Source organism: Tetrao urogallus, assembly GCF_951394365.1.
Source record: "Tetrao urogallus genome assembly, chromosome: 1".
In the NCBI taxonomy this organism is placed as follows: Eukaryota; Metazoa; Chordata; class Aves; order Galliformes; family Phasianidae; genus Tetrao; species Tetrao urogallus.
In genome coordinates, this window is record NC_136813.1 from 70,419,347 (window position 1) to 70,432,345 (window position 12,999).

The following is a 12,999-nucleotide window of genomic DNA, read 5'->3' on the forward strand; positions in this document are numbered from 1 at the left end:
TTCCTTTAAAAGGAATAAGCAGAATTGTGTATGTTATCCTTTAGTGCAACTGATTTTAATCCTTTAGGCAAAAAACTAGGATGCAGCTGTGGGATCTAGTTACTAAATTTCTGTATCTCTTAGGAAATTATACAAATTTTTAATCATGTAGTTATGTTTTGAACAATTTCTGAGTTTTTAGTGTGCGACTGTTGCAGCTCAGGAAAGGCATAGCATGCAGGATGCTTCCATTTGATCTGCTGTCTTTTCCATTGGAAGAGCTAGGAATTAATGTGAGAGCAGCAGAAACTACCCAGACAGCTAAATAACCTGTCAGGCCAAAAGCTGAAGCAGCTGTTAAGTCTGCAAGAAGCCAATGAGTTTGAGGTCGAGGCATGTTGCCTTCTGAATGTATGGCAGCAAAGGATTGTTCAACAGCACCATTTGAAAACCAGGGCCTGAGGCTGGACCCTTGTGCTCACAAAAATGAACAGAAGTCCTGTTCAGTGAGTATCGTGCCAAGCTGATATTAGAATTACTTACAAATGAACTAATGCTATTAAGAATGTGTAGGCAAAAAAGGAAAACCCGCAATTTTAGGGTTTGAGATGCAGTACAAGGAATGTTCTGTTACTTAAATCTTTCCTTTGCCTATTTTTATATTCGGGCTTCCCCTGATTTGTAGATAAGAACTAAGATATAAGGTTCTTAAGTTTCTCATTAATTTTCCTCATTTTCTAGAATTGAAAGAGTTATAGACAACAATACTACAGTGAAAATGGTTCCCATCAAGATAGTTCATTCAGAGAGCAGTGCAGAAAAGGAGAGCCGGCAAAGTCTTGTGAGTACAATGGAACCACCTGCTTTACCCAGCGGCTTGGAAAAGGACCAAATTAAAACACTCAGCACTTCTGAGCAATCCTATTCACGATTCTGTGCTTACACCAGGCAAGGTGTAGAGCCAGAGCCAGAAACCAAAACCAAACCAACTGACCCTCAACCAGCTGAAGAACCTGGGAACAACTTGAAGGATGGCAGTGCTACTGTGCCAGCAGTCAGCTATGTAAAGGCCAAAGAGAAGACCTTGGAAGACTGGAAATCAGAGGAACTCGCTAGAGAGATTGTGGGAAGAGATAAATCTCTAGCAGACATTCTGGATCCTAATGTGAAAATAAAAACAGCGATGGATCTGATGGTTGGAATATTCCCAAAAGATGAACACCTCCTAGAAGAAGCTCAGCAGCGCAGGAAGCTCCTTCCAAAAGTTCCTTCTCCAAAAATTTCAGAAGAGAAGTGAGTATCACCTTCTGTAGGCCAGTAGTTCCTTGCAAGCTGCTGTCCATGGTGCATCAGTTTTCTGGGAGGGATGAAGAACTCCCTATTTAACATTGCAACTTTTATAAGAGTTTTCCACTAGAATGGCAATCAAGAATGAATATAATTAATTTCAGAAAAAGAAGTGTTGTACAAGCTGACACTTGTCTGAAAACTATTCGTGTGACAATTTAAAGAATAATTTATTTCTTCCCTGTCATAGTAGTTAGATATTTTACCAAGATTATCCAGTTTGGTAACTTGATAGAAAGAAGATCAATATTTTAGTAATTATTATGTGATGAAAACTTACAAAGACAACTAAAAGATGTAAAATTCCATAGAAAGACGTTTATGTTCTATGGGTCTTTTGTTTTTCTGAACTGAGTTATCAAATTAAATTGTAGCTTAGTTGAAAAGTTCATGTTAGTTGCACAACCAAAAAGCTTCAACCATAGTATCTATCCTACATTTGGCAGCCTGAAGAGATACCTGACTGAAGTCTTTGCATGGTTTATTAAAATAGAGCTTTACATTTCATGACATCATATTGTCAGGAAGAGTCAATCTGCCTGGGGGTAGGATGGCCCTATAGACTGCCTAGAGACAGTCTGGATAGCTGGGCTGAGGCTGATGGGATGAAGTTCAACAAGACCAATTGCTGGGTCCTGCACTTTGGCCACAACAACCCCAGGCAATGCTATGGGCTTGGGGCAGAGTGGCTGAAAGACTGTGTAGAGGAAATGGACCTGGGAGTTGACGCACAGCTGCACATGAGCCAACAGTGTGCCCAGATGGCCAAGAATGCCAATGGCATCCTGGCTTGAATCAAAATAGTGCTGCCAGCTGAGCAGGGAAGTGATCATCTCTCTGTACTCAGTCACAGTGAGGCTGCACCTTAAGTACCGTGTTCAGTTTTGGGGCCCTCAATAGCAAGAAAGACATTGAGGCTTTGGAGCGTGTCCAGAGAAGGGCAATGAAGCTGTGTGAGGGGTCTGGAGCACAACTCTTATGGGCTGAGGGAAATGGAGTTATTTAGTCTGTAGAGGAGGAGGCTCAGAGGAGACCTTTACCACTCTCTACAGCTACCTGAAGGGAGGTTGTGGTAAGGTGGTGGTTGACCTTCTCCCATGTAATTAGTGATAGGACGAGAGAGAATGGCCTCAAGTTGCGCCAGGTGAGATTCAGGTTGGATGTTAGGAAATACTTCTCTGAAGGAGTGGTCAGGTGCTGTCATGGGCTGCCTGGGGTGGAGTCACAAACCGTGGAGGTGTTTAAGAAATGTTGTGCTGAGAGACATGGTTTGAGGGAACTGTTGGTGATATGTGGACAGTTGGATTGGATGATCTTAGAGGTCTTTTCTAACCTTGGTGATTCTATGTTTCTGTGAATTCCATTTGAAATGTCTTAGTTCCATTTCCTTCATCATAATGGTGAAAGCTCTTCTTCGTGACTTCAGTTTTCTTTTTTAGTGGGTGTGTGCTGACTCCATACAAATTTTATTCACAGTGTTTGTTTATCCTGGTTCCATACGTAATTGCTTTCTGATTGAGTCCTCTGCTTGTTGGTGAAATGATGGCTTGAGAATATTGTCCTTTCTTTTCAGTGATTAGGATGTCAAGGCACTAAATGAGAGTTTTGACTTTTTACCAGGAAAGAAGAGCAGAATGCACCATCTGCCATCTCCCTGACAACCAATTCTACTTACTACAGCACATCTGCACCAAAGGCTGAACTGCTGATTAAAATGAAGGACATGCAAGAGCAGCAGCAACAGCAACAGAGCGAAGATGATTCTGAAGATGAGCTGGATCATGATTTGTCAGAAAAGAAGGTAAAAGACATTTCTGAATGGTTAACGTGATGCTCTTAAAGTACATGCATTTCATTAAGCAGGAATTGGATAGCTGAAGAACTCTAAATAAAAGATCTTGCACTTGTTCAAGGCCACTTGAAAAATTAGTCTGTTTTTAGAGGAAACTGGAAGGATGGTGGAAGTGGAGAGGGAGGAGAGTAAGTGTCCAACTGAATTTAGGAATTTCATGTTAGGTGCTTTATGCAGCTTGAGACACATTTTTGAAGGGCTCAAGGGGAGACCTTTAGAGGGGTTTATTCTCAATTACTGTTTCTCATTTGGGATATTAGTTGTTTCTCTCACTTGCTGTGTAGAAAAAAAAATTAATGCTTATGTATCCCACTGTAATTAGTGGTGATTTTAGTTGCTCTACATTTTCAAAATTTAGGTCAGGGATTTCATTATGTTATGAGAGGGAAGGTGTCTCCCTTCTCCTCCCCTCCCCTCCTTTTTTTCTCATTTGTTTTTATGAGCAGCAAATCACTTTGCTCCGGGTTTCTCCTACCTCACAAAACAGAAGTAGTAGTGGTGGGAGAGAGCTAATCGTGTTGCTGGATGCCATGGAAGTTACTCATCACAAGGGAGGGAGTCTTCTCGACTCTTGTTCATCCCCACCCTCACTCCCATCCTTGGGTGTTTCTGCTCTAAGGTCAACATAGTATGCTAAGTCTGAAAATAACAATATATTGGCATTCCAGTGGTTTCAGATTGTGCTGTTCTATGTTAGAATTATCACCCTCGTCTCATTTGTAATTTGGCACAAAATATTTTAATGTAGTTCTCAGTACAGATAAGCTGGAGGAAATGGTTGGTTTGTTCAGTTAAAGAGATGTATTTTAACTGTTTGCCTAAGCCAGTAATGCAGTGGCGATCCATTTTTTTCGCTCAAGTTAACCTCGTGTCTAATAATCAACTTTCAATTTTGTGATCCAGTCCCAAAGAAGTATCTTTGAATTAAACACTAGGAATATATTTAGTTGCTAAGACTGAGACATTCCCTAGGAGACTACCATCCCTGCCTCAGTAGCATCCAACTCCTGCATTGAATTTGGGGAGTTTTCTGTGTTTTTTTTGCTTCAGTGTTTTCTGTGACCACTCTTGTCTTTCCCTCCCTTTCTCTGCCCCCACCACATCACACAGCTCAGTACAGCGTGTTCTGCCAGGGCATGACATGGCTGCTGCTGGAGAGCTGCCCTTGCCCTCTTGCCAGAGACCCTGCATCCGACAGCTGTACTACTTAGACAAATTAAGGATTTCACTGCATTTGGAATAATTCATTTTTATCTGCTGCTGCATGTGATGGTCATGTTTATCTTTTAGTTTCCTTCTCATTAAATATGTAATGGAGGTGAGCTGAAGGTAAAATTAAGCCTTTCTTGAGTGCCAAACAAACAGGACATTAAACATTTGTAAGCAAAACTGCTCTTGATTTGTGTCTGTAAACAAGCAGAGTGTATTGCCCTTTATATTTTCCTCCCCCTACTCCTCAGTTTCAGTATACACCACTAGCCATATCAGAAGGGGAATACTTCATGAAGAGCTTTTAGCAGAGCTCTCCTATCTTCTCAGTCTATACATACTGTCAAATGTTGCTGTTTACTTCTCTCCCTGCTCCTCTGCATGCAGTAGGATGTGAGCACTCAGTTCAGTGGGCTTTCAGCTTGGATCTTGTCAGAAAACATATATAACTCGTGGTAAGTGGGTCAGGGCATCTTTATTAAACAGCCAGGATATGCAACTTGGCCCAACTTAGCAGCAGGCTAACAAAGGATCATTAAGGACTCTAATGCTTCGATAGCACACTTCGTTGACTTCGGTTATTTTAGGGGAGATGCACAGCCAGAACTTCTTTCTTGATTTCCTAATTTCAGTCTTATCAGTATTTTAATTTCAGTCAACTGTAGAATGACTCCCTGCTCTGCAAACCTGAAATGTTTAGGGTTCTTTTCCTATTTACTTTTTTTCTTTTATGAGCTGTAGTGATGGTATGACTTTGAAAAACATGCGGGAATTCCTTACACAGATGCTCCAAAATGAAAGAACATATATTTGGGGTGATCCCTATCATGAATGGTGCTTGTGTCTCTTGCTGAATATGAAGTATGTTTACCACAATTATAAAATCTCGAGCAGACATTGAAGACATAGCAAGACAGTTTTCAGTACTTAAAAAAATCTACATGTGGCTGAGTAGGAAGGGTCCTGTGTGCCTATAGGAAAACATCAGTACCTCCTAGAGAGTCTCATCATTAATAGAAGAAAAACTAATTTCTTTTTTAGGCCTGAGATTTATGCGAAATGAAGCAGTGAGCTAAAAGGCAAATAATTTAGGGAAACATGCTGATCAGCACCTGAGTGAACCACCTGAGAAACACTCTGCTCTGCTACTTTCTACGTTGCTAGTCAGATGAGCAACAGTTACTAGGAAAAGATAGGTTTTCTTGTTCAGAACTCACAGGAGTAAATTATTCATCTGCCGGTTTTCGGATGTAGATTGGAAATCTTTTGGCTCATTGAGTATTGAGCATCATGCAGGTTTTCTGCCGGTTAGCCAAAGCATGTGGTGAGCTCACAGTCGCAGCGTGCAAAGACTGCTTTACCTGGACAGGGAGCGTTCAGTGGTCGCAAACCAAATCTTGAAAGATACAAGAGTCTTGAAGAGGGGTTAAATATCTTCTCACCTGCAAAAGTGTTCCGTAAGAGCCTTGTTTCAGCTACTGGCAGACATGTAATTAGGATGCTTCTATGAAAATATTTTTTTCTAACTATTATTTTTTAAGAAAGGAACCTGGTTGGATTCCTGATCTGGACTGTCAGTCCTGATTGGTAAATACTGTGCACATTTACAATCTTTTTTCATTAGTGTAAGTCACAGAAAAGCTACAGAAATGAAAAATTTGAGATAATAACATCGAGTAGAATAGTATTCTGTTGTTCCATATGATAAAACAGCAGCAGTGTATGTGCATGTCAGCTGGGGGAAATAAGAGCCTGGCACTGTGACCTACATAATCTAAATCAAACTGTGCATTTGCACTAAAAGGGGAGAGGGAAAAAAATCAAATCCTGCAGATTAATCAGTCAGTAAAGCAGGCATCTGTAGAACTGCTTACTACCTTAATCTTTTGGACACCCAGACTAACAGATAACCCAAAACCAGATTAACCTGGCCTAGTATATTAAATCAAAAGGGAGAATACCAACCCAGATAATCCATGTGTTTGAATTTCTACCTTCAAAAAAGTGTTGCATTACTTGGAGTATGATTGCCTTTGGTTAAGATGGCAGACTTCTCTTTGTTCCCAGAATGGCAATGACTGTTTTATGACATCTGAAAGCAATAGCTGCTACCAGTATATTTCTCTGTACTCATTAAGGCTTGCAATCAGATTTTTATTTAGAGGGGTTTCCTAAAGAAAGTAATGAGTAATTTTTTTTATTTTTTTTTTTTTGCAAAAAAAAAAAAAGAAAAAAAAGGAGTAATCTGTTCAATTTTCACTTATAAATGACAATAATAGGTGTATGTTTAAAGAATGATATGGGGGAATTTTCATACCTGAGATTAGCTGAATGCCAAATATGCATATAAGTTTAAGTTAATGGGGTATTTTTGGAGTGCGATTCATGTCACATTAGGGTAGACAACTGACTGTAAGGAGCTCCACCCCTCATGCACACCTGAAAGCTGATGAGGATATCTGAGACAGGGCCCTCCCACCCAGATGCAGGGAGGCAGCACAGGTGGAGCACAGGTCATTAAGGGAGGATGTTGGGATTCTTGGTCTGGCTCTACTGGTGACCCACCTACAATGATTGTTCCAAGCTAAGGCATGCACATTCCAGGCAATGGGACATTATACTGGAGAAGCTGACAAAACTGTAAATTAGGTAGTATTTTTGGCTGGTGTAGGACAACATTAGTCAAAAATTGTGTGGTCCTCTGTGAGAGCCACTCTGCACAGGGCAGCTTTGTATGCTGTAGAACTAGATTTTGTTTCCTGTTCTATGCCATAGGGATTACGGTTTACCTACAGAAATGCTGTATGGCATTGATAACTCTCAAGATTTTCTGAGTGAAAGGGCTGCTGTTTGGAAGGGAATGTTAATATTCTACAGAAAGGAATAAAAAGCTTAGTAGTGCCCTATTTCTAACTGTCATGGTGAAAATACAGGATTGTTTTTCTGGTGCTGTTCTTGAAGTGTAGCTCTTCAAAAAGGTACTCTAGGCACGGTATTGAGAAGAAGGATGTGCTGTACTTCATGCGGCTCCATAGTAGGCTTTGAAGACGTTCAAAGGAGCAGTAGTAATGCTGACTTAAGGAAACATCTTTCATCTTTTTTTTCCAGAAAGGTGAGTTGCTTTAGCACAGGTCTCAAGCTGAGCATTATAGATGTGCATTCTGAACCTTTGAATCCAGTGTCACTATAGTTACCTTAGACATGTATTTATGTATAGTGCACTCGTTGTCCAAGCCACATGGGAGTTTCAGTGTATTAAAAAAGTCACATAGCAGTGCTAAATTTCTGACATGACTTTCAGAATTAGAAGCGGGGAAAAAGTGATTTGTGCTAATAAATTCTCATTCCCTTTATCTTCCACAGCAAGAACTTATTGACAGCATTAGCAGGAAACTGCAAGTGCTGAGGGAAGCTCGGGAGACACTCCTGGAAGACATCCAAGCAAACAATATTCTGGGGGAGGAGGTGGAGGCCATTGTGAAAGAGGTCTGCAAACCAAATGAGTTTGACAAATTCAAGATGTTTATTGGAGACCTGGACAAAGTAGTCAACCTCCTGCTGTCACTCTCAGGTCGTCTGGCCCGGGTGGAAAATGCTCTTAATAACCTGGATGAAAACACCTCTCCTGAAGAGCGGGTAAGAAAATACAATAGTAACGTAGCCACATTTAGTGAATCTGCTAAGGTTTTTTCCTTGTATTCATCTGAAACATAAAGGGATAATGAAAGGATAGATCTCATAAGGCCATTACCCTTAGATTTCTTAAAACTTATCTCTTTGTTTTGCTTCTGCTTGGAATACTAAAACTACAAAAAAACTATTATAAAACTGGTGGCTTGGCAGACAAGTGGTGTTTTGGGTGGCAACATAACTGGAAAAGAAGCTCCTTAGAAAAATATTAGCAAAAGAAGAAAGCTACTAATGAGAGCATAACTAATGAGATAAAAATACTGTTCTCTCTGACAGTGCAAAAGATGGGAAAAGGAGTAAGTGTGACTTTGTGTTGAAATACAGAAAGCTTTCAGATTTCTTTATGCTCCACAAGGATTGTGATTTAAAAAAAAATTGTGAGACAAAGAAGTTTCCTGTGTGCTCCAGCTTCCTCTACAATGCCTAGCAAGAAAGAACAAGTATTAAAAATAGAAAAGGGGGATAGGGAGGCATTGCAAAAAGAATTTTTCAGTACAAAACATATTTTACCCAACCAAAATAGCCTGGTAATCAAGGAGTCCAAGCAGATGTGAAAATTCCAGTAGCAGTCACGGTATTCTTACCTGTTGGACCCTACCTGTGAGCATGCTGGACCACATAATTTAGTTTCAGATCCCAGCAGGCCTTAGCTGGGAGGCCGATATCTAGGGATACAGATATGCACTGAAGAAGAGATTTAGATGTGGGAAAATCACAGGTCAAAATGACTATAGGAGGGATTATGTGTCAAGTGAGTTTAGCCTCTACAGTTAAATGAATGTGAAGTGGGATTTGTGGCTTGTAGCTGAGAGTTGAAGTGCCAGCAGCGTTGTGTCAGTGTTTTTGTCCATGTGCTGTGGATTTATGTTGTTTCCTCAGCATACTTCGTTGTCTCATCAGTAAGTGCTGCGAGTACTTGGAAGCTGTGTTTTTGCTGTTTGGCTCCAGATGCTGCCAAGCATATTTGCTTAATGGCTGTCCAGACAGACCCCTTTCTGATAGATGCAAAGGGAAGGTATTTGGCAGCTTATTAGAGGGCAGATCAAAGCTTCTGAAACTTAGAGAAATTTAATCCTCTTTTAGACAGATTTTTTCTAAATGTGGTTGCAGTTGCCTAATGGGTTCAAAGATGGGAGTGTAAGCTGGGGAAAGAGATACCAGATAATATAAGTGCATAGGAAGCACAACTTGAGAACTGATAAAAATAACTTACTTAGCTAGATATGGAAAAAAAAGAAGGTAAGCAGGTGGTGTGGTATAGGTGGTCAGAAGTTGTGTTTTCTGCTATCACATGTAGACTGACAAAAATCCAAGCCCCTAATATATTCCAATCCCTGTTTGCCTTCTCATGCACTTACACCATAGTTTTGCCATAGTAACATCAGATACGTGTCCAAAGTGTCAGTAAGAGATGCTTCTCAGATTATGCCCCCAGGTACTTGTGACTATAAATATAATTTGTGCAGAGGTACATATGTATATCTTTGAATTTAGGCTGGCATGCGTGGCTTCTTTTGATTATCATTTGTTATTTTGTAGCTCACATGATTATATTTGGTGTATTACTAATGCATCACGTGAATAAAATACAGGGGAGATTACTTCCATCCTGGGATCATGTCCCTAGTGATCACTGGTTTTTGGGTCTTGTTTTAGCTGATACTGTCTATTAAACATTTCTCTAGGAAACTCACATTCCAGGAACCAGCCAACAGTTCAGTGGGCTTGTAAATAAGCAGTACCAGCAAGCAAATGATTGCTGTTGAATTAATATTCTTTCCACTAGATGGTCTGTTGTAGGTCTCTTTTGCTATGAGAAACAGTATCAGATGTTTCAACTTTTGCTTCTGGAAGTGATCTGATTTCAGATGTTAATCTGAAATAGCTACCAGCCCCCTTCATTCTACACAACTACACCAATGTCTTCCCATTACTTTCCTTATCAACCAAGGTCAGAGCATAGTAAGAACCCTGAAGCACTGAATGAGCGGTTCATGGATTTGATCATGTGTGTAGGCTCACGAGACTTGTTACTGCTAGACTAAGGACAATTGACAAGGGTAGCAGTTTAGGAAATGGATGTTGGGAAGTCACAGAGGTGGAAGAAGTCCCTTTTCATATGGCTGTGGTTCAAAACAGCAATAACTGAGAAAGGCTCTCAATAGGAAGAGCCAAAAATAGTTCCATCAGAGCAGCTTTAGATAATCCTTTGTATGGATGGAGCCTCAAAACAATGCTAACTGAAAAAAAAAAAAGCTTTCTGCACTCTGCTTTGCTCTAATCAGTTGAGGTCCATCAGATGATACAGCCTCTAACCCATCTGACAGTGTGGTATGTCCAAGCAGTTGTGCCTGTAGGCCTGATGAACCATTTAACCATTACTCAGAGTCTCCTCAAGAGTGGCATCTTGAGCCTACTACTGTTTCACTTTACCCTTCAAAACAAGCTTTCTGGTGTCAGTCTTTGACAGTGGTGAAATCAAATTTGAGACATGTTTCCGTTTGCCTTGTGCCTTTCTACATCCCCTTATTTGAGTCATGTGACAGGCATGGTAAGAAGAAATGGTACAATTTAAATCTCAGGATTTTTTAAAAGAACTAAACATCCCACCACAGCACTAGGCACGTTGCTGTGCAGCTGGGCTAGCAGCTGGTTGATATATGACCTCTTGTGTTCATCAAATCCTGATTCTCCTGCTGCTTCTGCATGTGTACATAAATAGCAGAGGTATTCTGCTCCCAAGTCTGGGGCTGGCTGCTAGTGAATTTTGGAGAGGAGTCTTTCCATCTCTTTGCAGCAGATAGATCTGCTTGCAAATTACATGAAATGGTTTGGTTTTTGTTTTTTTTTTTCCCTGGCTTACACTCAAAGGCAAACTGAACTGGCTGATGATGTATAATTTCTGTCCATGTTTTTCAGTGGCTATCTTGAACCTTGAGCTAATCTAATCTGCATATTTTCAGTGTACTAATAGCTGAAGTCTTAGAGTTTCACCTTCTAAGCACTGAGTGGTCTGTACAAGAAGAGACATCACTGGACATGTGTGCAGCTGACATACATCTGTTACAGCTCACTGTTGTGCATCCCTCTTTGTCTCATACTTCTGCCTTGAAAGGACAATTTCTGTAGTCTACAAAAGCAATTTTCTGTAAATCCTTTAGGCTGTGTTCTTTAGCGTGTGAAGTCCAAGTGAAAAAAAAAATTGTTAAATTTACTTGAAGAGCTTCACAAAAGCAGATCATGGTTTATTAGAAAACATAGATCTCAAAGAAAATGTTGAAGCAAAGCTAAAAATTACAGCACTGTACTTCTTAGCGGCACTTTCTGACTAGGTTGAGAAGTCTGTACTGGAATTCCTGACATCTAGTAGGCCAGTCACACTCATCAATGCTGGAAAAATACCATCATTTCTAGGCAGGCATCTGAACGAGGTTAGATTAACAGTGCTCTTACTTCACTCCATGTACTGCTGAAGGAGTACCAAAGGAGCAGCAGAGCTGAGTGATTCAGGCATGGCTGCCTACTAGGAGGAGACAGGAAGAGACCAGTCAGATAAACCTCGCCTTTCTTTTACTATATGTGTGTGGTTCTCTATTCAACCTCTTTTTTTCCTATTTTGTACCTTTTGTGGGTTAGTTCTTAAACTGTAGGAACTTCTATCTGGCCAGAATAAACCTTAGGGCAAAACAGACATCTGTGGCACAGCAATCCTCCTCTGTTGTAGTTGAGAGGCACTGATTATAGTGAAGGCATGAAGCAGAAAGTGAGCAGTCCTTTTAAGAAGATGATGCTTTTTAACAACAACAGCAAACCTTTATTTGCTTTTATCATCTTTCCCCAGCTCTCACTGTTGATCATTTCTCAAGACCACACATTTTCACATCTCACAGGAGAGTTGTGCAGACTGAAGCAGAACTGCCAAGCTGTGCAAGAATAAATTGCTCCATTAATTAGAATGCTTCTGTGTTCCCTAGCCACAGTTATTACAGCGTAGAAGTTCAGTGCTGTGTATTGAAGATGTAAGATGTAGATGAGTTAAATCTCATTTTGGAGAGCTTAGACAACTATTTCAAACTACTAAGTAGTAAAGTAGTCTTTAAAGTTTGTGCTGCTAAGGCCAATTAAAAGTCCTGGTGCATCTTTCACTGACTGAGTCTTATCCCTGTCTGTTAATAAGTTTTATTATTCCACCTCTCTATGCATTTAGAAAAATCTTTGTCTTTGCAATTAAAACAGACGACTTAGACACTGAAGCTGTTGTCTCGAGCTGGTGAACCCACTGCATTTTTAACTGTTTTTCTTCTCTCCTAAGCGGACGTTGGTAGAGAAGCAGAAGCTGCTGACCCAGCAACATGAAGATGCAAAAGAGCTGAAGGAGAACCTGGATCGCCGAGAGCGCATTGTCTTTGACATCTTGGCAAACTACTTGAGTGAGGAGAACTTAGCAGACTATGAGCACTTTGTAAAAATGAAGTCAGCCCTCATCATTGAGCAGCGAGAGCTTGAGGACAAGATCAAGCTGGGGGAAGAGCAGCTTAAATGTCTGACCGACAGCCTCCAACCTGAACGGCTTAAATGAGAGGACAGAGTTTGACCAAGGATGTCAAATATGGGAAAGAAGGAAGAGATGGGGGCGTTTCCAAGTGTACACATGAATATCTTGGCTTTTCTGAGTGTCAGATAGAGAAACAAGTGCATAAGAGAAAAATAGCTTTCACAACAGCAATAATCTTTCATGTTTGGGACGATGTATTTAATTTTTTAGAATACATTTTTATTGCTGGACTCCATAGCCACTTGTCATTGCTTAAGTTACAGAAAGCTCCACAGAGGCGGATAGACTCTTCACCTTTCTACTCAGTAAGCTGAAAGTCTGTAGCAGTTGTGCATGCCAGCATTTTTTAGAATAGAATGTATGCTTC

The 12,999-nt window shown here is 40.4% G+C and overlaps 1 protein-coding gene across 2 annotated transcripts in view; it reads left to right on the forward strand.

Moving 5' to 3' along the window:
* Positions 1–12,656, forward strand: part of SHROOM2 (shroom family member 2) — a gene marked incomplete at both ends in the record, with an annotated part of 120,276 nt that extends 107,620 nt beyond the window's left edge. Inside the window, 4 exons of one of the 2 annotated variants that reach the window (XM_079548649.1) lie at positions 721–1,272; positions 2,947–3,127; positions 7,751–8,023; positions 12,390–12,656. In XM_079548649.1, the coding sequence (XP_079404775.1) occupies positions 721–1,272; positions 2,947–3,127; positions 7,751–8,023; positions 12,390–12,656 (1,273 nt within the window). The remainder of the gene's footprint in view (positions 1–720; positions 1,273–2,946; positions 3,128–7,750; positions 8,024–12,389) is intronic. The other variant, XM_079548650.1, reaches the window with a different exon arrangement.
* Between the last annotated feature and the right edge of the window lie 343 nt (positions 12,657–12,999).